Here is a 26,125-nt window from a genome sequence, read left to right on the forward strand (position 1 = left end):
TAACTTGCATGTTTTCCTCTGTCCGGTGGCACCACAATGGGGCATTTGATTTGCGAACTCATCACATGATTAGTGTCTCCTCAACATCACAAAAAATAAAGTTCTCCCAGGTCAGTTTATAAAAAATAAAAATCATAGTAATGTTATACTATAAAAGTCTCAACTTATTTGGGTTGAAAATGTGTTTTTTAAAAGATGTTCCAAGGACCCCAATGCAAGTCACTGTATATGAAAAAAACATATTGGCTTATAGAGCAGAAACTATGCTGGTTGCCGCAGTAACCAGTAGGTTGACCAGTTGACTCAGTAGGGTCTCTCTCTCTCGAATGTATGTATGATGTCTTTTCATGGGGCTCTGAATAGTACGACGCGTTGCTGACCTTTTTACTCCACCCATCCCATTGGTGGCCCCAATGCAAATCACTATATATGGAATACACAATCATCACATGTGTGATTACTGCGCTACAGAAAACCCTCTAACCAAACAACAGGGCAGGGCATTGTGTGTGAATTAAACTGTGAATTAACAGTGAATGAATGGGCAAATACACTCTAAACCTAAGTTTCTTAAATTTTTCACAGACCTCAAAAGTAATCTCATGATGTGCTTTTATCCAATGCGATTTACAGTCATGCGTAAAAATTTGTTCACGCATGGGTGGTCCAGGGAATCGAACCCACTATCCTGGCGTTGCAATGCCCTATCAATATGCATCACAAGGTTATTAATGCTTTGTGAAGCCTCAATTTAATATCGTTTATAAGGCCTTTATCAAGCGGTGCTTATACCACCCTTTATAAAGCACAGGTTTATGTCACATTTGACATTGGTGGTTATGTCACTCAGTTATGCCACATTTACGAAACCTTTATAAAGCATGACATACGGTTATAGATTATATGTAACACATTTATGTAGTGTTTTAGTCCTGACTGCTGACAAAATTGTTCAGCAATATTTCGCCCTTTGGTGGGCATCACCTGAACCAATTTATCCTGAAATATAGGTCTATTACTTCTACATTCTTATACTCAAATATGATTTGATTTAAATCAGCCTTCCATTTCCGATACTTCTGAAAGGTTGATCATTCATTGGGGATGGGAGTAGAGCACATAGACACATCTGTCTAGTATCATAACCACTTGACATAGTAACAGCGAGAGATCAACTGATCTGCTGGTTTATTATTGTGTGTTTTTGGTTGCAATGAAGTTTGTTAATGCGCAGGTGCATGTCATCTCCTGTTTGTGGCATTTTAAGAAATCCAGCGGGAACCTGCATGTTCAAGGTCCATTCTTGGACCATTCTTGATACGCACAGGAAACTGTTGAGCGTGAAAAACGCAGCACGTTGCAGTTCTTGACACAAACCGGTGTGCCTGGCAACTTCTACCACACCCCATTCAAAGGCACTTGACCGTTCAACCTCTGAATGGCACAGACACAATCCATGTGTCAATTATCTCAAGGCTTAAACATCCTTCTTTAACCTGTCTACTCCCCTTAATCTACACTGATTGAAGTGGATTGAACAAGTGACATCAATGAAGGATTATATCTTTCACCTGGTCACTCTATGTCATGGAAAGAGCAGGTGTTCTTAATGCTTTGTACACTCACTGTATATGTAATAATTTTGGACTAAACTGACCCTTTAAGGTCTGCCTCTTCGGTGCAATCAGGACTTCATATATGACATTTTATTCACAAAAGCTGTTGTAAAACAACTGTTGCATGACGTAAGGAAAAGTTGTAATGTGAATGATTTGCTAATGTTGTCAACCTCGCAAAAGCGAACTAATCATAAAATAGGGAGATGTATCCTACACACAGCTGGCCTGACGGGACTGTTTTTCTAGTGGATTTTGATTCCTTGATTACTACTGATGTGCGATTGAGGTAGAAACAGCTATGATTTGTAGGATTTTTCTTTTACAATACCCATGTAAGAATGCTGTTCAACAACTACAACTCAGCCTGCAACAACATACTCATCACTAAGCTCAGGGCCCTGGGTATAAACCCCTCCCTGTGCAATTAGATCCTGGACTTCCTGATGGGCCGACCCCAAGTGGTGAAGGTAGGCAACAACACTTCTGCCATGCTGATCCTCAACACGGAGGCCCCACAGGGGTGCGTGCTCGGCCCCCTCCTGTGTTCTCTGTTCACCCATGACTGCGTGGCCACCCACGTCTCCAACTCAATCATCAAGTTTGCTGATGACACAACAGTGGTAGGCCTGATTACCAACAGCGATGACACAGCCTACATGGAGGAGGTGAAAGCCCTGGCAGAGTGGTGCCAGGAACATAACCTCTCCCTTAACGTCAACAAAACGGAGGAGCTGATTGTGGAACGCATGAAACCGCAGAGAGCACACCCCAATCCACATCAGTGGGGAGAGAGTCAAAAGCATCAAGTTCCTCGGCATGCACATCACTGACAACCTGAAATGTTCTCTTCACACAGACAGCGTGGTGAAGGCGGCGCGACAGCGTGGTGAAGGCGGCGCGACAGCGTGGTGAAGGCGGCGCGACAGCGTGGTGAAGGCGGCGCGACAGCACCTCTTCAACCTCAGAAGACTGAAGAAATTTGGCTTGGTCCCTAAGACCCTCCCAAACTTCCACAGATGCACCTGGTACGGCAATTGAACGGTCCGCAACCGCAGGGCTCTCCAGAGGGTCAACCCAACGCATCACTGGGGGCACACTGCATGCCCTCCAAGACATCTACAGCACCCGATGTCACAGGAAAGCAAAAGAAGATCATCAAGGATCTCAGTCACCTGAGCCGTGGCCTGTTCACCTGCTACCATCTAGAAGGCGGAGAGTACAGGTACATCATAGCTGGGACCGACAGACTGAGAAACAGTTTCTATCTCCCGGCTGTCAGACTGTTAAACAGTCACCATTAGCCTTAGTCACTGTTCTCTTTTCATCTATAAAGCCCTCTTACAAAAACTCCCATTTTACCTAACATCATTAATTACCTTTAGACGAACAAGTTACCACACACAGGCTCATGCATGGCTAACTCTGGAAATTCCTTCGGTCTCTACTAGTGTTGTCACGATACCATCATTTTGACTTAAATACCGATACCAGGTTTAGTATCACGATACTCGATACCGAAACGATACTCGATACCAAAACTCGATGCCGAAACAATATTACAGCAAAAAAAGAAAGCGTATTAGCTAAAGTCACAAAATAACCACTGGGCTTTTTTAAAACAATATGTTGATAACTGGTAGAACTAAAATAACAAATAAAATATGTTATATTCTATATCAAATTTATTTTTAAAATAAAACAATATTAAATGACAGAACAGAATAAAATAACGTTGTCGAGAATGATGCGTCATCGGAATGAGACCAAGGTGCAGCGTGGTGAGCATACATTTTCTCTTATTTGTAAAAATGTCACCAACAAAACAAGAAATAACAAAAATGACCGTGAAGCTTACAAAGGCTATAGTGCCCCTAACAAAGACAACTTCCCACAATGACAAAATGGGAAAAGGCTGCCTAATCTGATTCCCAATCGGAGACAACGATAGACAGCTGTCCCTGATTGAGAGCCATACCCTGCCAAAACATAGAAATACAAAAACATAAAAAACAGAACGCCCACCCAAATCACACCCTGACTGGCCTGGATCAGGCTTCTTGCAACTCGTTTGAGAATTATATGTTAGATAGGACACAATGGGTGATTTCTGATGGTGTCTAGTTTCCTGTACTGCAGGGGTTGGTATTGGGATCTGCTCTCTTTACTATGTATATCAAAAAATATTGTCAGTATTTATACATTGGGTGGTTCTCCCATTGATCGGGTTCCCACCTATACATTTCTGGGCATCTGGATTGACAAAGAGTTCATGTTTACAAAAGATGGGGATGAGCTAGTTAAAAAGCTATAATTTAAAGTGGGCTTCTTTTTTAGAAATAGATCTTGCCTCACCCTAAATAGCAGGAAGCAGATTGTACAGTCAACTTTCCTGCCAGTTCTTGATTATGGTGATACCATTACCCAGATTGCAGCAGCCACTACTCTTAAACCTTTGGATGCAGTTTTAATACTCACCGTTGCATCCTGTATCAAAAGGTTGGCTGGTCCTCATTAAATTCACAAATATTAATTAATTACGCCCTTTGTTTACAAAGCCAGGGACAGGGAAGATAGTGTACTTGTTATTTTGTTATATATGGTCTCAGGGCGCCATTGAAAATGAGCCCCTCGTCTCAATTGAGCTCCCCTGATTAAATAAAAAGTTCATGAAAAATTACAGGAGACATTTGACATAAGTACTGTAAGTAACACAAATTCTAATACCGATGTGTTTTTCATGTTATAGTTCAGAAAAAGTACCAAAGTTTCAGTACAGCGTGCAACAGTAGTCTCTATAGATGTAGGTAAATCAGCTTTTAGTAGTTTTTTTTGCACCATACTTACGGAATAATCTTCAAACTTCTCTGTTTTGGTGCCTCTAGGTCTAAGGCAATTCAGACTGCAGATTGAGGACCTTGTGTTTGTTTTCTATGATCATGTTTTGTTTTTCTGTTTTACATTTCATTTGATGTGTATATTTTTGTAATTACAGGGTGCATCTGTAAAAAAGAGACCTTGGTCTCAGCATAACTATGTAAAAAAGAAAGGTTAAAATATATATACAGTGGGGTCCAAAATTATTGACACCCTTGATAAAGATTACCAAAAATAAATATTTAAAATACTGAGCTAGATAATGTATGCAAAAAAAAATAGGGAAATTACGTATATTATTTTATACTAATACAATTGCTCAGAGAAAGAGATTTTGTTTATCAAGTAATTCTATATTTTTTCAAAAAGGTAGGGCTCAAAATTACTGACACCCATGTTTTGAATACCTTACGAGGATAACGGCACTGAGCCTTTTTCTCAAATGTTTCCACAGAATCTTTCCAGATCATTGATATCCTTCATCTGAGTTTATGGACTGCCCTCTTCAGTGCAAACCACAGGTGTTTAATGGGGTTCAATCCGGAAACAGAGATGGCCACCGCAAAATGTTTTCGTGGTCAATTAAGCATTTCTTTGTGGATTTTGATGTGTGCTTGGGGTTATTGTCTTGCTGGAAGATCCATTTGCGGCCAAGTTCCAGCCTGCCGCAGAAGCCACCAGGTTTATGGCTAAAATGTCCTGGTACCGGGTAAAGTCCATGATGCCGTTGACCTTAAAGCCCCAGGACCAGTCGATAATAACCCCATAACATCAAGCATCCACAGTAGGGATGGGGTTCTTTTCTGCTCATGCATTTTTCATTTCAACACCAAAACCACCACTGGTGTGCATGGCCAAAGAGCTCTATTTTCATGTCATCCAACAAATGTGAACACCTGGAGTTTGCTACACGGCAGATTGGAACCGATGCCTTGGTCAGATGACATGAAAATAGAGCTCTTTGGCTACACACACTAGTGGTGGATTTGGCATTGAAATGAGAATGCATAAGCAGAAAATAACCCCACACCTCCTGTAAAATATGGTGGTGGATCTTTGATGTTATGGGGCTATTTAGCTTCCAATGGTCCTGGGGCCCTTGTTAAGGTCAACAGCATCATGAACTTGGCTACTTGGCGAATGCATTGGGAAAGATAACATAAACAGCCTTCATTGAGGAGAGGGGAGGCTATGCTTGGTTATTAATCAAATGTAACGAAATATGAAAAAAAGTTTCTAAATACAAGGTTCACCAGCACAAAAATAACATATCTTGTTCCATGAGCATATAGGCACTGTTCATCATGGCTGGATAGGCTGCGATTCCACTCTAAAAATCCATGCCATTACCAACTGTGTTACCTCTAGGACGTGCTTTTTGTGGGTCTTAATTCTCCCCATTTGCTCTGTATGAAACTGTCACTTGTTTTTAAGGACACACCTCAAATATTGCTACCCCTCTCCCTCAGCGAAAGTGATGGTACTGACAATGCACCTTTTAAAGGCAAGATCGCACTCATGGTAAGCGCTGCGGAGTCAAGTACAATGCGCTTGTCGATTACTCTGCTTTGATTTAATTCTGGCCCAAGTCTCCCCTGGGTGGCAGCTAAGGACAGAGTTATAGAAGAGTGGAGTTTGACTCACCTCACTAATAAGGTCTGTGGCCCTTTTGAAGCCCTCCATCTGGAGGGCCCCGGTGCTGATCCAGGCTACACCACGCAGGTAGTTCAGGTCAGAGCGGTACACTTTCTGAGGGCCACATGCACACACACAAAATGATTGGTTCAATATGCAAAGTAGCACACTGCTATCTAACAAACTATCGAACACAATACACAAAATAGTTTTCAATGTGCTTTAAATGTTCTTTGAAAGTGTAGGGAATAACGCTCCTCTATCCAGAGACGTTCAATCACCAGTCTAGAAACAGAACCCCTCTTATAACGTCTAAACACTACGAGAGAAGGTTCCCTGAACAAAGATTGGTATTTTATTTGACTGTCTTATTGTTCTAGAAACGTTCTGACAACAGCAACGTCTTTTACATTTTAATTCTATATCAATATATGAATAACTGAGCAAATGGCAGCTACAGCAGGAAAAAGTTACTGGTTAGCTGGGGTGTATTCATTGGTGCACACTGTAGAAAACCATAGCATAACGTTTTTCAATGAAAACAAGAGTTTCTTATTGGACAAATGTAGGTCCCTCCCAGTTTCAACCATTTGGTTCCTAGTGAATAGACCCCTGGTGAGGGGTTGTTACCTCGCTCTGTAGTTGGTAGGCTCTCTTAGCGGCCTGCACCTTCATGTCATCGGGTTGAGTAGTGTACTGGTGGAGTGTAAGCCGGTAGTCCTGCTCACTGGCCAGGGTCTGGGCCTTTTTAGCATGGGCCATCTCCAACATGTCCATAGAAAGGTGGTACTGAGAGCGCTTATTCACAGAGTCCTGCTTATACTTGATCTGCAAATAGAGAGCGACAAAGAATACAATTACACCGTGTCCTCTAACATTGCATGTCGCATGTATCACTTACACTACACCACTTCAATACACTCAACATTTAACGCTCTGCAGTCTTTTTCAATCCATTGGTGTTTGAGCATCAGGGTGTGCACATTTTTTCTCTAACAGGAACACACCTGATTAAATTAATCAAATGCTCGGAAATAGTTTAATCAGATGGATTGTTGGTGGACTAGAACACACCCCTGGGGGTTTCTACCAGGAATTGGTTGAGAAACACTGCCTTACTGTATGAAGTGTATTAATCTACACTCCAATCACTCCCTTTCATACTACACCCTATACACCCATATTACTCTGATACAAACCCATTGCTCATGTTGAGCTGGTACTCACGTCACTCTGCAGTTTACTGGCATTCACAGAGTGAGACATGTTCATGTCGTTCTCCAGTCCCTTCAGTCCAATCATATGCCCCTTGGTCTTTTCAAACTGCTCCTTGTACTTGTGCTATAACAAATGTTTTATTTACGTACAATATGTTTTATGTACTGTATGTTCAGATGTTTCACAGAGAGGATCACTTTGGAAATACACGTTTAAATAATGCTTTTAAATTATATAGTCTGGAATCAAATTTCACCCAAAATAGAATATACAGTGCCTTGCGAAAGTATTCGGCCCCCTTGAACTTTGCGACCTTTTGCCACATTTCAGGCTTCAAACAAAGACATAAAACTGTATTTTTTTGTGAAGAATCAACAACAAGTGGGACACAATCATGAAGTGGAATGACATTTATTGGATATTTCAAACTTTTTTAACAAATCAAAATCTGAAAAATTGGGCGTGCAAAATTATTCAGCCCCCTTAAGTTAATACTTTGTAGCGCCACCTTTTGCTGCGATTACAGCTGTAAGTCGCTTGGGGTATGTCTCTATCAGTTTTGCACATCGAGAGACTGACATTTTTTCCCATTGCTCCTTGCAAAACAGCTCGAGCTCAGTGAGGTTGGATGGAGAGCATTTGTGAACAGCAGTTTTCAGTTCTTTCCACAGATTCTCGATTGGATTCAGGTCTGGACTTTGACTTGGCCATTCTAACACCTGGATATGTTTATTTTTGAACCATTCCATTGTAGATTTTGCTTTATGTTTTGGATCATTGTCTTGTTGGAAGACAAATCTCCGTCCCAGTCTCAGGTCTTTTGCAGACTCCATCAGGTTTTCTTCCAGAATGGTCCTGTATTTGGCTCCATCCATCTTCCCATCAATTTTAACCATCTTCCCTGTCCCTGCTGAAGAAAAGCAGGCCCAAACCATGATGCTGCCACCACCATGTTTGACAGTGGGGATGGTGTGTTCAGGGTGATGCTTTTACTCCAAACATAACGTTTTGCATTGTTGCCAAAAAGTTCCATTTTGGTTTCATCTGACCTGAGCACCTTCTTCCACATGTTTGGTGTGTCTCCCAGGTGGCTTGTGGCAAACTTTAAACGACACTTTTTATGGATATCTTTAAGAAATGGCTTTCTTCTTGCCACTCTTCCATAAAGGCCAGATTTGTGCAATATTCGACTGATTGTTGTCCTATGGACAGAGTCTCCCACCTCAGCTGTAGATCTCTGCAGTTCATCCAGAGTGATCATGGGCCTCTTGGCTGCATCTCTGATCAGTCTTCTCCTTGTATGAGCTGAAAGTTTAGAGGGACGGCCAGGTCTTGGTAGATTTGCAGTGGTCTGATACTCCTTCCATTTCAATATTATCGCTTGCACAGTGCTCCTTGGGATGTTTAAAGCTTGGGAAATCTTTTTGTATCCAAATCCGGCTTTAAACTTCTTCACAACAGTATCTCGGACCTGCCTGGTGTGTTCCTTGTTCTTCATGATGCTCTCTGCGCTTTTAACGGACCTCTGAGACTATCACAGTGCAGGTGCATTTATACGGAGACTTGATTACACACAGGTGGATTGTATTTATCATCATTAGTCATTTAGGTCAACATTGGATCATTCAGAGATCCTCACTGAACTTCTGGAGAGAGTTTGCTGCACTGAAAGTAAAGGGGCTGAATAATTTTGCACGCCCAATTTTTCAGTTTTTGATTTGTTAAAAAAGTTTGAAATATCCAATAAATGTCGTTCCACTTCATGATTGTGTCCCACTTGTTGTTGATTCTTCACAAAAAAATACAGTTTTATATCTTTATGTTTGAAGCCTGAAATGTGGAAAAAGGTCGCAAAGTTCAAGGGGGCCGAATACTTTCGCAAGGCACTGTACATGTACAGCGCATTCAGAAAGTATTCAGACCCATTTTGTTATGTTTCTGTCACACCCTGATCTGTTTCACCTGTCTTCGTGATTGTCTCCACCCCCTCCAGGTGTCGCCCATCTTCCCCATTATCCCCTGTGTATTTAGACCTGTGTTCTGTTTGTCTGTTGCCAGTTCATCTTGTCTGTTCAAGTCAACCAGTGTTTTGTGTTTCAGCTCCTGCTTTTCCAGTTTCTCTTTTCTCGCCCTCCTGGTTTTGACCCTTGCCTGTCCGAGCCCACCTGCCTGACCACTCTGCCTGCCCCTGACCCTGAACCTGCCTGCCACCCGGTACCACTGCCCCACCTCTGGTTAACTGAACCCTGCTTGACCTGTCTATTACTATTGCCCCTGTCGGAATATTAAACTATTGTTCGAAGTAGTCTGCATCTGGGTCTTACATTCATACCTGACAGTTTCAGCCTTATTCTAAAATGGATTACATTGTTAACTCATCAATCTACATACAATACCCAATTATGACAAAGCAAAAACAGGTTTGGATTTTTTTGCAAATGTATTAAAAATAAAAAACTGAAATATCACATTTATATAAGTATTAAGACCCTTTACTCAGTACTTTGTTGAAGCATCTTTGGCAGTGATTACAGACTCAAGTCTTCTTGGGTATGATGCTACAAGCTTGGCACACCTGTATTTGGGGAGTTTCCCCATTCTTCTCTGCAGATCCTCTCAAGCTCGTTCAGGTTGGATGGGGAGTGTCGCTGCACAGCTATTTTCAGGTCTCTCCAGAGACGCTCGATTGGATTTAAGTTTGGGCTCTGGCTGGGCCACTAAAGGAAAATTCAGAGACTTGTCCCGAAGCCACTCCTGCGTTGTCTTGGCTGTGTGCTTAGGGTCGTTGTCCTGTTGGAAGGTGAACCTTCGCCCCAGTCTGAGGTCCTAACCACTCTACCATAAAGGCCTGATTTGGTGGAGTGCTGCAGAGATGGTTGTCCTGCTGGAAGGTTCTCCCATCTCCACAGAGGAACTCTGTCAGAGTGATCATCGGGTTCTTGGTCACCTCCCTGACCAAGGACCTTCTCCCCTGATTGCTCAGTTTTGCCGGGTGGCCAGCTCTAGGAAGAGTCTTGGTGGTTCCAAACTTCTTCCATTTAAGAACAATGGAGGCCACTGTGTTCTTCAATGCTGCAGAGTTTTTTTGGTACCCTTCCCCAAATCTGTGCCTCGACACAATCCTGTCTCGGAACTCTACAGATAATTAATTTGATCAATTCGATCTTGTTTTTTTCTCTAACATGCACTATCAACTTTTGGAACTTTATAGACAGGTGTGTGTGCCTTTCCAAATCATGTCCAGTCAATTTAATTTACCTCAGGTGGACTCCAATCAAGTTGAAGTCTCATGGCAAAAGCTTCATTTTGAGTCTCATAGCAAAAGGTCTGAATACTTATGTAAATAAGTAACCTGTTTTCACTTTGTCGATATGGGGTATTGTGTGTAGATTGATGAGAGAAAACATGTATTTCATCAATTTTAGAATAAGTCTGTAAAGTAACAAAATGTGGAAAAAGTTAACTTTCCGAATGCACTCTAAAATATATACAGCATTAATTCATTAAAAAAAGTGTTGACAGTTTTCATGGTCTTTCTTTATATGCAATATAGTAACATTATATATACGACGTAAAATCAAACTCACATCACTAAGTATGTTCCCAGACGCTTTGGCTGACTGGAAGGGAATGGCATCCAAACGGAGCTTGTAGCCACCATCTCTGATTTTAGTCCACGACTCCTTATAGCGGGTCTGCCAAGACAAAAACAAATCCGTGAGTCCGTAAACTACCGGCACAAATGGATTTGCTGGATTTGCACATTTGCTTAATTTATCTGCAAAACCAAGTGAGAGAACGGGTAAATTAATGGATCAATGGATGGATGAATAGGCAGCACTCTATTCGTTATTCATCTTTGCAGGAGTGTGTGTGTGTCTAGGGTACTGACCTCACTGATGTTCATGGCATTGAGCTTGGCCTGCACGTGTTCAGGCAGATCTCCGGAGAGTGTGTAGTTGTGCTTCATATGTTCCCCCTTTTCCCTGTACAGCCTCTGAAAAACACAGGTCAACCTTGTTGTGGTCACAAAACTATTGTACAGTCGAATGAAGCATTTTCTTGTCTGTGCGAAATGACATGTTCAGGGCTATAATTCTTTATTGTTGCCATTTTCACCGCGGGTAGCGCAAAACGGCTGGGGTTTGATACAATGTATTTATGTTAAGTGTGATGAGGGCTTGACCATTCACTGGCCAATCAACGTTTTTCATGGCTTAATTCTGAATTCGATGGTCTCAAGTTTTGTATGCTATTGAAGATCTTTGAGTTATCATCAACTACAATTCGGCTGGAGGGCACGGAATATTATTGTCCTAATCCATTGTGGATTGATACCGTTTTTAATAGGATACAGTAACTAATAATAGCAACAGTAGAATGCATCCTGTTTTGAAAAATAAGTTTGCAGTCCAAATAGTTCGAGATCACTTCAACAAAATCCAAAATAATACAAAGGGAATGTACTGTTTTGCTGTTCCCAAACGTGGTCTTTCAATAAAGCTTTTGTGCTTAAGATTCATTTCAAGGCAGTCTCACAAGCAGCAAAATCCTTTAGAATAATTTTTTAAAATCGTGAAAAAAAGCATTTGTTTTTTACGTTTCTAATTATAGATACAAGTTTCACCAGCCCATCTGTTGTTCCATGGGCATAAGAGCATTGTGCGTCCCGCTCTCAAAACCAATGCCATTACTAACCGTGTTACTGCTAAAACCTGCTATTGGTTAGTGTTAAATGTCCCCACTTGCGCTGCTTTAAACTGGCACTTTGGCGCACATTTTTGAGGACCGCTCAGATATTGCCACCCCTCCCCCTCAGTGCAAGTGAGCTGATTTTAGACAGGTAAATTGCGGAACCTGGCGCAAGGGGTCGAACATGTCAGAGCGCCGGTATTTATATTGATTTGTACAACGATGGGTCTAATCCTGAATGCTGATTGTTTATTCCACACGTTATCACCGGTTAAAGCTTTGACCGGCTAAATGTATGATGTTAAAATGCCTATTTACTCTGTTTCATCTGACTGCGCAATCCACTGTCATCGGCCCAGCCAGGGAAGTTATAAACTTGACCTTCACTATAAAAATCATGCAGATATCTTTATTTTTTTATTTTTACAAACATTACGTTTTCAACAGCGGAGATTTGTATAACCCTTTCTGTCGGTCTCTCCGACATTTGCAACATTGTTTCTATATTCAGTCTCAAATTGTCCCATAGTAGTGAACGTGTAGGGAGGGGGTCGGGACGAGAGAGACGCAGGCAACGTTTCTTAAGGCAGTCGAAATCAGGAATCAGCTGGTATCATTTTTTTGCATATATACAAAGAAATGTCAATTAAAAAAAAAATTAAACGAAATTAATTGTATCTAGTTTGCAGTCTTCCCAACTTCCGTTTGAAGTTTGTGTCCGCTGTGTTGTTGGCTAGTTCCTCTGAACAACAGTGTCTTTATTTAGCAAGGAGACGTGGGCAGGGCTCAATATCTTGCTTGATAAATGAAAAACACTTATGAACGGTCCCTTCTGCCTCTGGTAGTCGTTTCTTCTTACCCCGTCCGGTGCGGCATCTCGGCGGTGCGCGTGCCCACGACCACCTCCGCTCTTCCCTCGGCCCAGTCTCTCTTTGGATGAAAAACTGGCACTGGAAGCAGCTGGTTGTAGAGCGTTGATCAGACCGGGGTGGATCGAAGTAAGCGGCATCCCTCCTGCGTCTGTCATGGAGAGGAGGAGCAGGACCTCTTTTGTCAGGGTTTCTCCAGAAGTAGACTTTGTCCTCGGCCTTGGTTGAATTGCTTGATTTTAAGTTCCGTTATTTCTGTAGACAACTTGTCCTGGACCGCGCTTGGGAAGTTTATCAGTTCATTGAATAGGCCATCATTAACAGCTCCTTGCAGAGCTGTGCGTTTCTCTTCAATCGTGTTATCCATTTCAAAATCCTAAATAAAAGCGCGAATTAAAAGTTTATCTCGGAGCATCGTAGCACCATTAGGTGCAAAAACTCGACTTACCCAGTTGCGGCCCACTTTTTGGAAGCAACCCATCGATTTTGTCTCTACGTTATTTGGCATCGAATATGTCACCCTCCCTAGGAGATGGGGTGACCTCGAAAATGTATTGTTAAAACGAGAGGCTGCCTGGATCTTTAATTTAAAGACCCTTGCTACCTTCGGTCTCAACGTAGACTTTGATCTCTAGCCATTATTGTGATTTTGCTACTGTAAATGTTTCTAGGCTTATGTAGCCAAATTTTATCTATGATCGTACGCTATCCATTTATGTTTTTTGTATGCTATTTCAATATAATATAATTAACCAATGATATCAGGCCACACCTGGCCATGATTACAGACACCTGTGTGTCTTTTGACACTATATAAACGAGTCACCCCGCAGTGTTTGTCATTATACCTTGATGAAGACAGATTGTCTGTCGATACGTTGGACATATACATTTTTTTTTGCATCTGAGCTCCTCGAGCTCTCCTTTATTTTTTAAAACCTTTACAATAAACACCTGCTGCGCTTGAAACCAGCTCTGTGGCTTCCCTTGTGTTCATTACAGTAGGTTTATGTGTATGATATTGGATGCGAAAGTGTGTATGTCTGAATAAGAGTAGCGCAATAACGTGTGATGTCCAAATAAATAATAACCCAGACAATTTGCATTGTTGAGTGTATGTGTTTAACATGAAATGAGCATAGCCTTAATATTCCGGTTGATAATTGTAATCCATATCGTATCATCATCATAGATGCATCATATTGAAATTTAACAACATTTTCAGAGAAAAACACATCCCAGCATTTCCATAGCAATTGACGTTTCAAGTGACTATGAAAGAGACCTTACTATAGATGGCTTCACTACAGTACACATGTATCCCGTACAATATGTTATTATTCCATAACGTCCCTGTTCTGATATCTTCCCATTGCTTGTTAAACATATCAACATGTAGACAGACATACAAAGGATAGACAAACAAAAACATTACATTTGAGAAGTTTCACAATAAAGAGTGTTCGATCGAGTGTTCGTATGTATAAGCGTCTATGTAATTGAGTGTGTGTGCTGATAAAGTTCATAGTGTTGAAATATTTGTTCAGCTCCAATTTGTTTCCGTAACCTGACGTCCCGGTAGAATTTAGTACAGGTGTTATGGAGCAGTCTCGGAAGAGCAGTCCATAATGAGAAAGGCACACTTACCTCTCTCCCTCTGTTGCCTCTGTGTCTTGCGACGTTCATTTGTCTCCCGGGGAAATTGGTAATGGATTTGGTCCCTTTAGGCTCGCTTCCCCTGCTTTAGATCAGCACCTTTTGTTGGTCGTGTTCAAATTTTGCGTTGGTCTTGTCGCACTGAGCCACCTTGTTTACAGTCTCTATAGTAAGTTTCAAGGTGGATTGCACGAACTATCTGATCGCCCCCTCTGGACTATTTGATGCGTCCTCAGGAATCCCCCCAAAATATTAGATTTTAACGCATGCTACGGGTTTGTATGTCAAGTAGCGTCTCCTCCATCACCCTGTTTTCCCTGAGTAGACTATCCATGTTGGAATCGTGTATTTTTACCTTGGCTGTGAGTGTCTTGTTTTTTCTTTGGAGCTTGAGAATTTCACTCTGGCTGAACTCCGAACTCCCCCTCAGCCCTGCTACCTCCTCACACAACTGTTCCATTGTTGCATGGATTCCAGCCAGAACACTCGCCTCTACTTCAAAAGGTAAGTAAATCATCAGTGTCTTTAGATTAATCTGCCTTTCTATTTTTGTAGGGTTAGAGTTATTTTGTGAGGTAGCCGGATCTTTCTACAAAGGAGTATGTTGTTCCTCCATTGCATAAAGCTGTTGATACTCGTCGATTTCCCTCAGGATCTCCTTAGTATCACATTTGGCTCAGAACTGCAAGCAGTTGTTACCAAATCTTTTAACGACGTGTCTTTGCCAGGACGACCGACGATGTTATTGAGTTTGTTTAAAAATAAATAACAGACTGGCGAGATATTCTAACCGTTTTCCCCATTCACTTTTCCCATTGTAAAATAATTAAATTAAGCAACCGCATCTAAGCAGAATGAGTACAATGTAAGTGATGTCATTTCAATGGATAAACAAATGCATTGCCGTAAGATGACCACTTTTGTTTTTTGCTGAGCTTGACCTCGTTGATTATATTCATAATGCATGATAAATAGCTTGTGGGAAGAGGGGGATGCATGCTTATGGCATTGCCAGCAGTAAGATTTGAGTTCGATTCCAAAAAGGAAATCGCTGTAGGTTATGAATGGTGTGTCATTTATTTATATGTTTTACCTTATTAGACGGCGTTAGTGCACATGTTATCGGATCCAAAGCAACCGCCCAGAGTTTAAGTAGTGTCCCTTTTTAGCCGCTATGTATAGACTGGTGGGCTTACGTCTAGGGCCAGTTTGTTGCTGAGTTTGGCCTGGACCATCTCGGGAGTGTCCTCCACGCTGGTGAACTTCAGATCGCTGACATGTTGACGGTACTTTTTCTGGAAAACACCACAGATAAAGCACAGTATGTGAAATGAAGTCAAATCTAACTGTATTAAAAATGCATTTAAAATGTAAAACACACTTTACAGTAAAACAAATAAGACGTTAAAGCAAATAAGAGGTAGGCTGGGTCCAAAATAACTACCCCCAGTTAATGTCAATCTATTTTAGACTGTTCTGGAGCTGAAATAGTTGTTAAGGAAATTATAATAAAGGTCATTACTTTACATATTTAAAATCAACCCTGCAGAGATTCACAGAAATGAAGGATTAAGGCTCACTGCTAGCTAAAATATTGAGATGGGTCAATCATATTGCTTTCACATATCGTGTCACGGTTGGATTGAGGTCAAGCTGGAAAAGGTGCAGAGCAATACAAAGACGTTATGGTACGTAGACAGCTATACTGTAGCTGTTTTTCAATAAAACTAAACAATTCGCTTGATTTGGCTGCTGGTGGGCAAGGAGACCCCCAGCTCCCCAAAACCATTAACTACTATGTGCCGTTTTTAAGGGATAGTTACATGTTAACTATTTGGTTTTAATACTGTATAATCACCTATTTAGCATAGTCAGAACTACACATTTCCTATTATTCAATATAAAACAATTACACACTTAGCTCCATGAGAGTTATACAGTAAGTCACTTTTCATGATCAGTAAACATCAATGATAATGTAATTTCAGATACGTCCAGGTACCTATCCATTTGGCATGTACTAAACAAACAACATCCTTTAGCTTTGCTTCATCAGAGATTAGTATTTTGGAACGAGGTTGACGTCGGCAAGTTGGACTACTGTTTTCACCACTATAGATGGCAAGGAAATCAAATAATATTTGGATATAGTCATTTAGTTTATCCCCTGAAAGTTTGCTTTTTACTAGCCATATTGGCATGATCTGTTATTAGCTAGCTAGCCAATTTCACCTGGTTCATCAATCAATGTAGCCTATATCATGTGTCAGCAGCAATCGTAATTAAACACACTTAAAAACAATGTTGAAAAGGGGATCATGTTAGCTAGCTTCTCTAGGTAGGCCTACATTGGTTGGCGAAAAAGTACATTAGGTCAACAGTACTTACCACTATGGACAAAGTTTCTGCTGGTAGCTTGCGAAGTAAACAGGCAAATGCTCACTTCTGCTACTTGACAGGCAGAGCCCACAATATATGCAAAAATAAACCACTCATACTTGTCAGGTTGAATTCACTATTATATTATATCACTCAAATATCCAATTAATGGTGGCCAATATTGAGCGACATTGTGAGGCTACCCTACATATCTTAAATTACATGATGAATTGATGTTTACTGATCATGAAAAGCATGCAGTTAGTAAATTTCTGTATAACTCTAATCATAGAGCTAAATGTGCACAATTGTTTTACATAGAATAATCATAAATGTGGTCTGACCATGCTCTTCAAGAGGTGATGAGGTGATTACAACCAAATAGTTTTTATTACATTTTTTTTTTTAAAACATTCAATCTATCTGCAGTGAAGCCACGCAACATTTACATTCCATTCCATCATCTAGCAGACACTCCCATCCAGAGTGTCCGACAGGAGCAACCAGGGTCAAGTGCCCCACCCAAGGGCACAAGGACAGATCCCTCACCCAGTTGAATCGGGGACCCGAACCAGCAAACTCTCGGGCCACTGGCCCAAGCTCCCAGCCATCCAAGATCCCCCAACAGTTCCCCTCAAGCGCTGCCCCTCAACCATCCAAGACCCTCCTGAAAAACCTCCCCCCATCTCCTCATCTCCCCAACCCACCGTCCCCTTCCAACCAACCCACCCAACCAAAACCACCACCCATGCGCCAAACATCCAACAAAAAGAACAAAAGACAAAAAAGACAAACAAAAACAGAAAACAATGCAAAAGCAAAAGACATCAAGGACAATAAAAAACAAAACATCAAGGACAACAAAAACCAAGACATCAAGGACAACAAAAACCAAGACATCAAGGACAACAAAAACCAAAACAGCAAGGACAACAAAAACCAAAACATCAAGGACAACAAAAACCAAAACATCAAGGACAACAAAAACCAAAACATCAAGGACAACAAAAACCAAAACATCAAGGACAACAAAAACCAAAACATCAAGGACAACAAAAACCAAAACATCAAGGACAACAAAAACCAAAACAGCAAGGACAACAAAAACCAAAACATCAAGGACAACAAAAACCAAAACAGCAAGGACAACAAAAACCAAAACATCAAGGACAACAAAAACCAAAACATCAAGGACAACAAAAACCAAAACAGCAAGGACAACAAAAACCAAAACAGCAAGGACAACAAAAACCAAAACATCAAGGACAACAAAAACCAAAACATCAAGGACAACAAAAACCAAAACATCAAGGACAACAAAAACCAAAACATCAAGGACAACACACAGTTTGAAGGCCCCACATGCACAGTTTGTGTGCATGTGTGGCACTATTTCATGAGTGTGTGTGTTTCCGTGTGTGCGTTTTGAATGTGAGTGTGTGTATGAATGTGTGCACGTGTACAAGCCCTTGCGTGGCATCAGCCGGGGGGCAAACTGGCATTGGATCTAACAAAGTTCCTTTTTAGTATCAGTTATACATATTTTTTCCTTCTTTTTTTTAACTCTTTGACTGTCCATTCCATCCTCCGCCCAGCAACTTCACTCACACTTTTCTCCAGTTCCACATCGCAACCCTCAGATTAGCTCAACCCCACCCCACCTACCTTTTCTGGCCAGCCTCTTTGGATTTCTACGAGCCATATATCTTTCAACTATGCTGTGATGTTTAACATACAATTTTAATCTATCAAATAGAATCTACAGATTGCGAGTTGAAGATAAACATTTTTACTTAGAGTATTTGTATATTAGTAATTGACTGACCCGGTCTCTCCAGATCTCCCAACAATACTATTTCTAGGGTACATTTTTGATTAATGTTATGCCTTTTCAGCCATTCCTGAACATGAGACCAGAAACAGGCTACCTGAGGGCAATACCAGAAGAAATTGTCTTTTGATTCTGTATTCTCTCAACAAAATCTGCAGAGCCGTGATGGTTGTATGCCCCAAATATTCAAAATGTTGTTGGTGGCAAGAATTCTGTACAGTGATTTTAGCTGAAAAGCATGAAGTCTTGAATCTTGCGCTGTTTTATATATCAACTCATACACCCTGTGATATGAAATCAGTACATCAAAAAATCTCTTCCCAGCTATTTTGCGATCTGTATGGCACAGCCGTCAACATCCTGGTCCTCAAATTAAACTGGTATATTTTCATATTTTTGTTCCTCCGCCAGGTTTGCTCCATTATATTGGGCAAACAGACCAGTTCCCTACCTCCTCCTCCTCAAAATAAATCATCAAAGACCAAACAGTTCTATTTTTGTTTCATCAGACCAGAGGACATTTCTCCAAAAAGTATGATTTTTTTCCCCATGTGCAGTTGCAAATCGTAGTCTGGGTTTTTTATGGCGGTTTTGGAGCAGTGGCTTCTTCCTTGCTGAGCGGGCTTTCAGGTTATGCGATATAGGACTCGTTTTACTGTGGATATAGATACTTTTGTACCCTGTTGTTCTGGATTGATTTGCACTTTTCGCACCAAAGTATGTTAATCTCTAGGAGACAGAACGCGTCTCCTTCCTGAGCGGTATGACGGCTGCGTGGTCCCATGGTGTTTTTACTTGCGTACTATTGTTTGTACAGATGAACGTGGTACCTTCAGGCGTTTGGAAATTGCTCCCAAGGATGAACCAGACTTGTGGAGGTCTATAATTTTTTGGCTGATTTCGTTTGATTTTCACATGATGTCAAGCTAAGAGGCACTGAGTTTGAAGGTAGGCCTTGAAATACATCCACAGGTACACCTCCAATTGACTCAAACAATGTCAATTAGCCTATCAGAAGCTTCTAAAGCCATGACTTCATTTTCTGGAATTTTCCAAGCTGTTTAAAGGCACAGTCAACTTAGTGTATGTAAACTTCTGACCCACTGGAATTGTGATACAGTGAATAAGTGAAATAATCTGTCTGTAAACAATTGTTGGAAAAATGACTTGTGTCATGCACAAAGTAGATGTCCTAACCGACTTGCCAAAACTATATTTGCCAACAAATTTGTGGAGTGGTTGAAAAATGATTTTTAATGACTCCAATCTAAGTGCATGTAAACTTCCGACTTCAACTATATACTTAGCGTCATATATAGTCGATTTAAGTATGAAAGTATGTGATTCTTAACCCAGTCATACAGTATGTCCTCTATTCCCCTTTATATCAAGTGTTTATGTTTGGTGCAACTTTGTATTTCCAGTGGTGAACAAAGACCTCATTGACCTAAGATTGAGCATTCTTTTCTAGGTTAAGGATTTAAATGTTACCTCGCTAACGAGCTCGCCAGCCTTCTTTGCTTGTTTCACATCCAGGAAATCTGCTGCCACCCAGCCCACGCCCTTCATCCAGTTCCGATCCGACCTGTACTGTTTCTGAATACACAAACAAGGAACAGCTCTCATGCCAGTTCGTCATTTTAAATACTAATTTGTTCTTAACTGACTTGCCTGGTTAAACACATGTTAAGTTAATTCATACATTAAATACACAACTTTTAAAGGTGCATTCATTCTGTAAAATGTCCATATGCAAATAACCTTCAACATCTATGATATAATGCTATCTGTATTTAGGGTAAAAGAGAAAAATGCCAGCAGACATTCCCGGTGCTTTAGTTGTTCTGATGCTGCATTCATGCCCTATCGGAGTAATCAGAGGAACGATTGTCAACTTGGAGCCACAACTTGGTAGCATTCACTTGCTTCAAACTCGTTTACAACGCTAACAACTAACTAGCTACAGCAAACATAATCTAAAAGTACAGCTATCACGTGTCCCGCAATCAAATTATGGTGTTAAAAAAACAAAAATATTGTAAAAAAAAAAAAAAAAGTTATTTTTAACTGCCAAAAAAATGCTGTCATCAAAGTCATTTCTGTGGTAATAGGTTACGTCAGCGTTCAGCATATAGGGAAAGTTAGGGACCAGAGAGTTTTCAACTTGTATGTACAGCTTGGAAGCTGGCGTGAGCGTTTTTTCCAAGTCGGGATTTATATTTACTATTACTCCGATTTGCTGTGAATGCAGCCTTAGACTTACGTGACTGAGAATGCTGGGAAATGTAGTTCCGGCAGGTAAAACTTACATCACTCAGTAGTCCGTAGGCCTTCTTGGCCCAGGCCACCTTCATGTCGCCGGGCAGGGTTGTGTACTTGTGCAGGAAGGTCCTGTAGTTGGTCTCAGTTGCCAGATCCTGGGCCTTCTTGGCGTGGGTCATGGTCAACATGTCCAAAGAGGCACCATGCTTGGTTTTAGTGTCCTCGTACTTCTTTCTGTAGTGGCGATCACTCTGCAACCGGGTGGCCAGAGCCGAGTGCGCCATCTGAGAGTCGTCAGTGACCATCTTCACCCCAATCATCTTCCCCTTAGTCTGCTCGTACTTCTCCTTGTATTTCACCTGGCCAGTCAGAGATTTTTCATTAGTGGCCGTTAGAAGAGATCCTTGAAAAGGACATTTAGCCCCATCCCTAACACTAACTTCTGGGACTAATCCCTGCCTACCATACCCTTTCTGATTGGTATTTTGACCAACCACATCCTACTTAAAATTAGCATTTGTGATTATGTTGTTGCTGTTCTTGTATCAATGCATGTCTGTGAGTGACAGAGATACTTAGCATAGTGCTATGCCTGGTACCTGGTCAAATACAGGTTAACGAACACATTAAGGGGGTAACTCACGTTACTGGCCAGGTCTCTCTTAGCCTTAGCTGTGAGGATGGACAAGGAGTCCATGCGCAACTCAAAGCCCTTTTCTCGCTGTTGCTCCCAGCTACTCTTATACACTTTCTGAAATGAGAACAAGATCGAATGATGGAACATGTTAAAAGACAGACATGAATTGTAAATTGCCCAGAGCTGTGTTTGAATACTCATACTAACCGCACTGTTTGACGTAAATTGAGTATATTATATGCTTATTGTTCATAGTATGGATACAGTTAATATGCCAAATGTTCCCAGATGTCGTACTAAATTCGCCAAAATACTGAAGAATACAAGCAGTGGACACTTTCCGTGCTTTTAGGGCCCATAATGCAATTCTTCTAAAAATGGGCGGGGCTTCACAACGTTTTCAGATTTGAAGGAAATGGCAGAAATGATGCGGCCGAAGTCCGACGAGAGTGGATACAAATTCATTGCTTTAACTAATTATGACAAATGTTAACATTTTCAGCAATGTAATAAAGTAATGACTTTCCAAATAAGTTATGTTATATGTTGGCTGAAGATTTGTTAGCTACGCCATCCTTACGAACCGCATAGCGTTACAGCAGTATGTTCATTTTTATCAGGATCCCCATTAGCTAACGCCGTAATGCAAGCTGATCTTCCTAGCATCCAAAAACAGCAGTATGTACCGGTATGTTAGCTAGTTATCTAACGTTAGTTTGCTTCTAATACAGTTAACTTGCCAGGCAGTATATTAACTATAATCTAACTAACTACCCAATGTTTATTGACTTGATTATTCATGTCATTCTTAGCTGAGTGGTGTAGTCGTTCTCAATGAACATGGTTAATTCTGTCTATCTACTCCGATTTCAGAGCACTCTCGTCTGAGTGAGCCAGAGTGCAGAATAACTGATGAATTTACGAACGCTCAACACCCTTTGAATATATGGCCGGTGTCAGTAAACGTCAGCAAAAAAGAGAATAATTAAATTGTTGCCAGCAGCACAGTTAGTCACCAACGCTCTGGATAACATTAAAACAGCTCTGCTAGGGTGAGTAAAATGGTCAGAGTGAGGTGTTCTCTCATTTGTGTCTGGAAATAGCTAGCAAGCTATCCAACGTTAGCTTGGGTGCTCGACTGCCGTACTCCTTAGCCAGAGCGTCCAGTGATGTGCTCTGAGAGCAAAATGTTCAGAATTTACGATGGACAATCTCACAACGCTTTGGATTTACAAACGCCCAGAGCGCACTCTGAACGCACTCTGGCACTCCACATTGAATTTACAAACACACCCAAAATTGTAAAATGTCTAGCTAGTAACAAGCTAGCAAGAAGTTGCATAGCAACAGCATCAACTTCCGGTAGACAGAAAAAGAGCTAGTATGCTCAACTGAAAGGATACCGTTTGTTCACAGTATACTAAAATGAACTAATAGTATGTAGTCTGCCAGAGTCCTTACCCCACTGAGGAGGTCTGCATTGGCTTTGGCCTGCCTGAAGAGTGGCTCATCTTTATCCATGGTGTACTGGTGCATCATCTGTTCGTTGCCCGCCTTATACGTTAGCTGACGGGAGAAATAGCCAATCAAACACAAGCCGACTGAATACAGCCAGAAGAAAAGAGCAGGACAGGGTTATAGCAAATGATCAGCCAACCTCACCTTGCTCTGCAGTTCCTGGCTCTTCTTGGCGTGTTTGATAGAGGGAGTATCGGCCACCTGGGTGAACTTGACGTCGTCCACTTTCTGACGGTACTTTTTCTGTGAGAGGAAACAAAGTGAGGAGTCAACACTAAAGAAACAAATAAAAAATACAATAATACACACACATACACGCTCTACCCTATTATACTGACGGTACACGCTCTACCCTATTATACTGACGGTACACGCTCTACCCTATTATACTGACGTCGCACGCTCTACCCTATTATACACGCTCTACCCTATTATACTGACGTCACACGCTCTACCGTATTATACTGACGTCACACGCTCTACCCTATTATACTGACGTCACACGCTCTACCCTATTATACTGACGTCACACGCTCTACCCTATTATACTGACGTCACACGCTCTACCCTATTATACTGACGTCACACGCTCTACCCTATTATACTGACGTCACACGCTCTACCCTATTATACTGACGTCACACGCTCTACCCTATTATACTGACGGTACACGCTCTACCCTATTATACTGACGGTACACGCTCTACCCTATTATACTGACGGTACACGCGCTACCCTATTATACTGACGGTACACGCTCTACCCTATTATACTGACGTCGCACGCTCTACCCTATTATACTGACGTCGCACGCTCTACCCTATTATACTGACGTCGCACGCTCTACCCTATTATACTGACGTCGCACGCTCTACCCTATTATACTGACGTCGCACGCTCTACCCTATTATACTGACGTCGCACGCTCTACCCTATTATACTGACGTCACACGCTCTACCCTATTATACTGACGTCACACGCTCTACCCTATTATACTGACGTCACACGCTCTACCCTATTATACACGCTCTACCCTATTATACTGACGTCGCACGCTCTACCCTATTATACTGACGTCGCACGCTCTACCCTATTATACTGACGTCGCACGCTCTACCCTATTATACTGACGGTACACGCTCTACCCTATTATACTGACGTCACACGCTCTACCCTATTATACACGCTCTACCCTATTATACTGACGTCGCACGCTCTACCCTATTATACTGACGTCGCACGCTCTACCCTATTATACTGACGTCGCACGCTCTACCCTATTATACTGACGGTACACGCTCTACCCTATTATACTGACGTCACACGCTCTACCCTATTATACTGACGTCGCACGCTCTACCCTATTATACTGACGGTACACGCTCTACCCTATTATACTGACGTCACACGCTCTACCCTATTATACTGACGATACACGCTCTACCCTATTATACTGACGTCGCACGCTCTACCCTATTATACTGACGTCACACGCTCTACCCTATTATACTGACGTCACACGCTCTACCCTATTATACTGACGGTACACGCTCTACCCTATTATACTGACGTCACACGCTCTACCCTATTATACTGACGTCACACGCTCTACCCTATTATACTGACGTCACACGCTCTACCCTATTATACTGACGTCGCACGCTCTACCCTATTATACTGACGGTACACGCGCTACCCTATTATACTGACGTCGCACGCTCTACCCTATTATACTGACGTCGCACGCTCTACCCTATTATACTGACGGTACACGCTCTACCCTATTATACTGACGGTACACGCGCTACCCTATTATACTGACGTCGCACGCTCTACCCTATTATACTGACGTCGCACGCTCTACCCTATTATACTGACGTCGCACGCTCTACCCTATTATACTGACGTCACACGCTCTACCCTATTATACTGACGTCACACGCTCTACCCTATTATACTGACGTCGCACGCTCTACCCTATTATACTGACGTCGCACGCTCTACCCTATTATACTGACGTCACACGCTCTACCCTATTATACTGACGTCACACGCTCTACCCTATTATACTGACGGTACACGCTCTACCCTATTATACTGACGTCACACGCTCTACCCTATTATACTGACGTCACACGCTCTACCCTATTATACTGACGTCACACGCTCTACCCTATTATACTGACGACGCACGCTCTACCCTATTATACTGACGTCACACGCTCTACCCTATTATACTGACGTCACACGCTCTACCCTATTATACTGACGTCACACGCTCTACCCTATTATACTGACGGTACACGCTCTACCCTATTATACTGACGTCACACGCTCTACCCTATTATACTGACGTCACACGCTCTACCCTATTATACTGACGTCGCACGCTCTACCCTATTATACTGACGGTACACGCGCTACCCTATTATACTGACGTCGCACGCTCTACCCTATTATACTGACGTCGCACGCTCTACCCTATTATACTGACGGTACACGCTCTACCCTATTATACTGACGTCGCACGCTCTACCCTATTATACTGACGTCACACGCTCTACCCTATTATACTGACGTCACACGCTCTACCCTATTATACTGACGTCGCACGCTCTACCCTATTATACTGACGTCACACGCTCTACCCTATTATACTGACGTCACTGAGAAGCTCTCCAGCCTTCTTGGCTTGGGTCACATTCAGAGATCCATCAGCCTCCCAGCCAACTCCCTTCATCCAGGTCAGATCTGAACGGTATTGATTCTGAGGGGGAGAGTGAAAGAGAGAGCGCGAGAGAGAGGGGGAAAGGCAAAGAGTGTGAGACCGAAAAAGAGAGAGTTCACAATTCATTCATATTTGATAGTAAACACTAACTTGAATAACACCCATGTAGATATTTTCCTAAATCCCTATTCACCTTCCCTTTGCTC

The 26,125-nt window shown here is 41.8% G+C and overlaps 1 protein-coding gene across 9 annotated transcripts in view; it reads right to left on the reverse strand.

The window, feature by feature from the left end:
* nrap (nebulin-related anchoring protein) overlaps positions 1 to 26,125 on the reverse strand; it is a 102,971-nt gene that overhangs the window by 30,898 nt on the left and 45,948 nt on the right. For all 9 annotated transcript variants that reach the window (XM_090212034.1, XM_021575462.3, XM_090212035.1 and 6 more), the window contains 12 exons: positions 25,854 to 25,958; positions 23,335 to 23,433; positions 23,134 to 23,238; positions 21,679 to 21,786; positions 21,083 to 21,394; positions 20,265 to 20,369; positions 15,760 to 15,858; positions 11,239 to 11,343; positions 10,934 to 11,041; positions 7,356 to 7,469; positions 6,759 to 6,956; positions 6,138 to 6,242 (listed from right to left, as the gene is read on the reverse strand). In XM_090212034.1, the coding sequence (XP_090068160.1) occupies positions 6,138 to 6,242; positions 6,759 to 6,956; positions 7,356 to 7,469; positions 10,934 to 11,041; positions 11,239 to 11,343; positions 15,760 to 15,858; positions 20,265 to 20,369; positions 21,083 to 21,394; positions 21,679 to 21,786; positions 23,134 to 23,238; positions 23,335 to 23,433; positions 25,854 to 25,958 (1,563 nt within the window). The remainder of the gene's footprint in view (positions 1 to 6,137; positions 6,243 to 6,758; positions 6,957 to 7,355; positions 7,470 to 10,933; positions 11,042 to 11,238; positions 11,344 to 15,759; positions 15,859 to 20,264; positions 20,370 to 21,082; positions 21,395 to 21,678; positions 21,787 to 23,133; positions 23,239 to 23,334; positions 23,434 to 25,853; positions 25,959 to 26,125) is intronic.

The sequence above is a fragment of the Oncorhynchus mykiss genome, chromosome 20, assembly GCF_057628025.1.
Source record: "Oncorhynchus mykiss isolate SJ-2025 chromosome 20, ASM5762802v1, whole genome shotgun sequence".
Taxonomy (NCBI): Eukaryota; Metazoa; Chordata; class Actinopteri; order Salmoniformes; family Salmonidae; genus Oncorhynchus; species Oncorhynchus mykiss.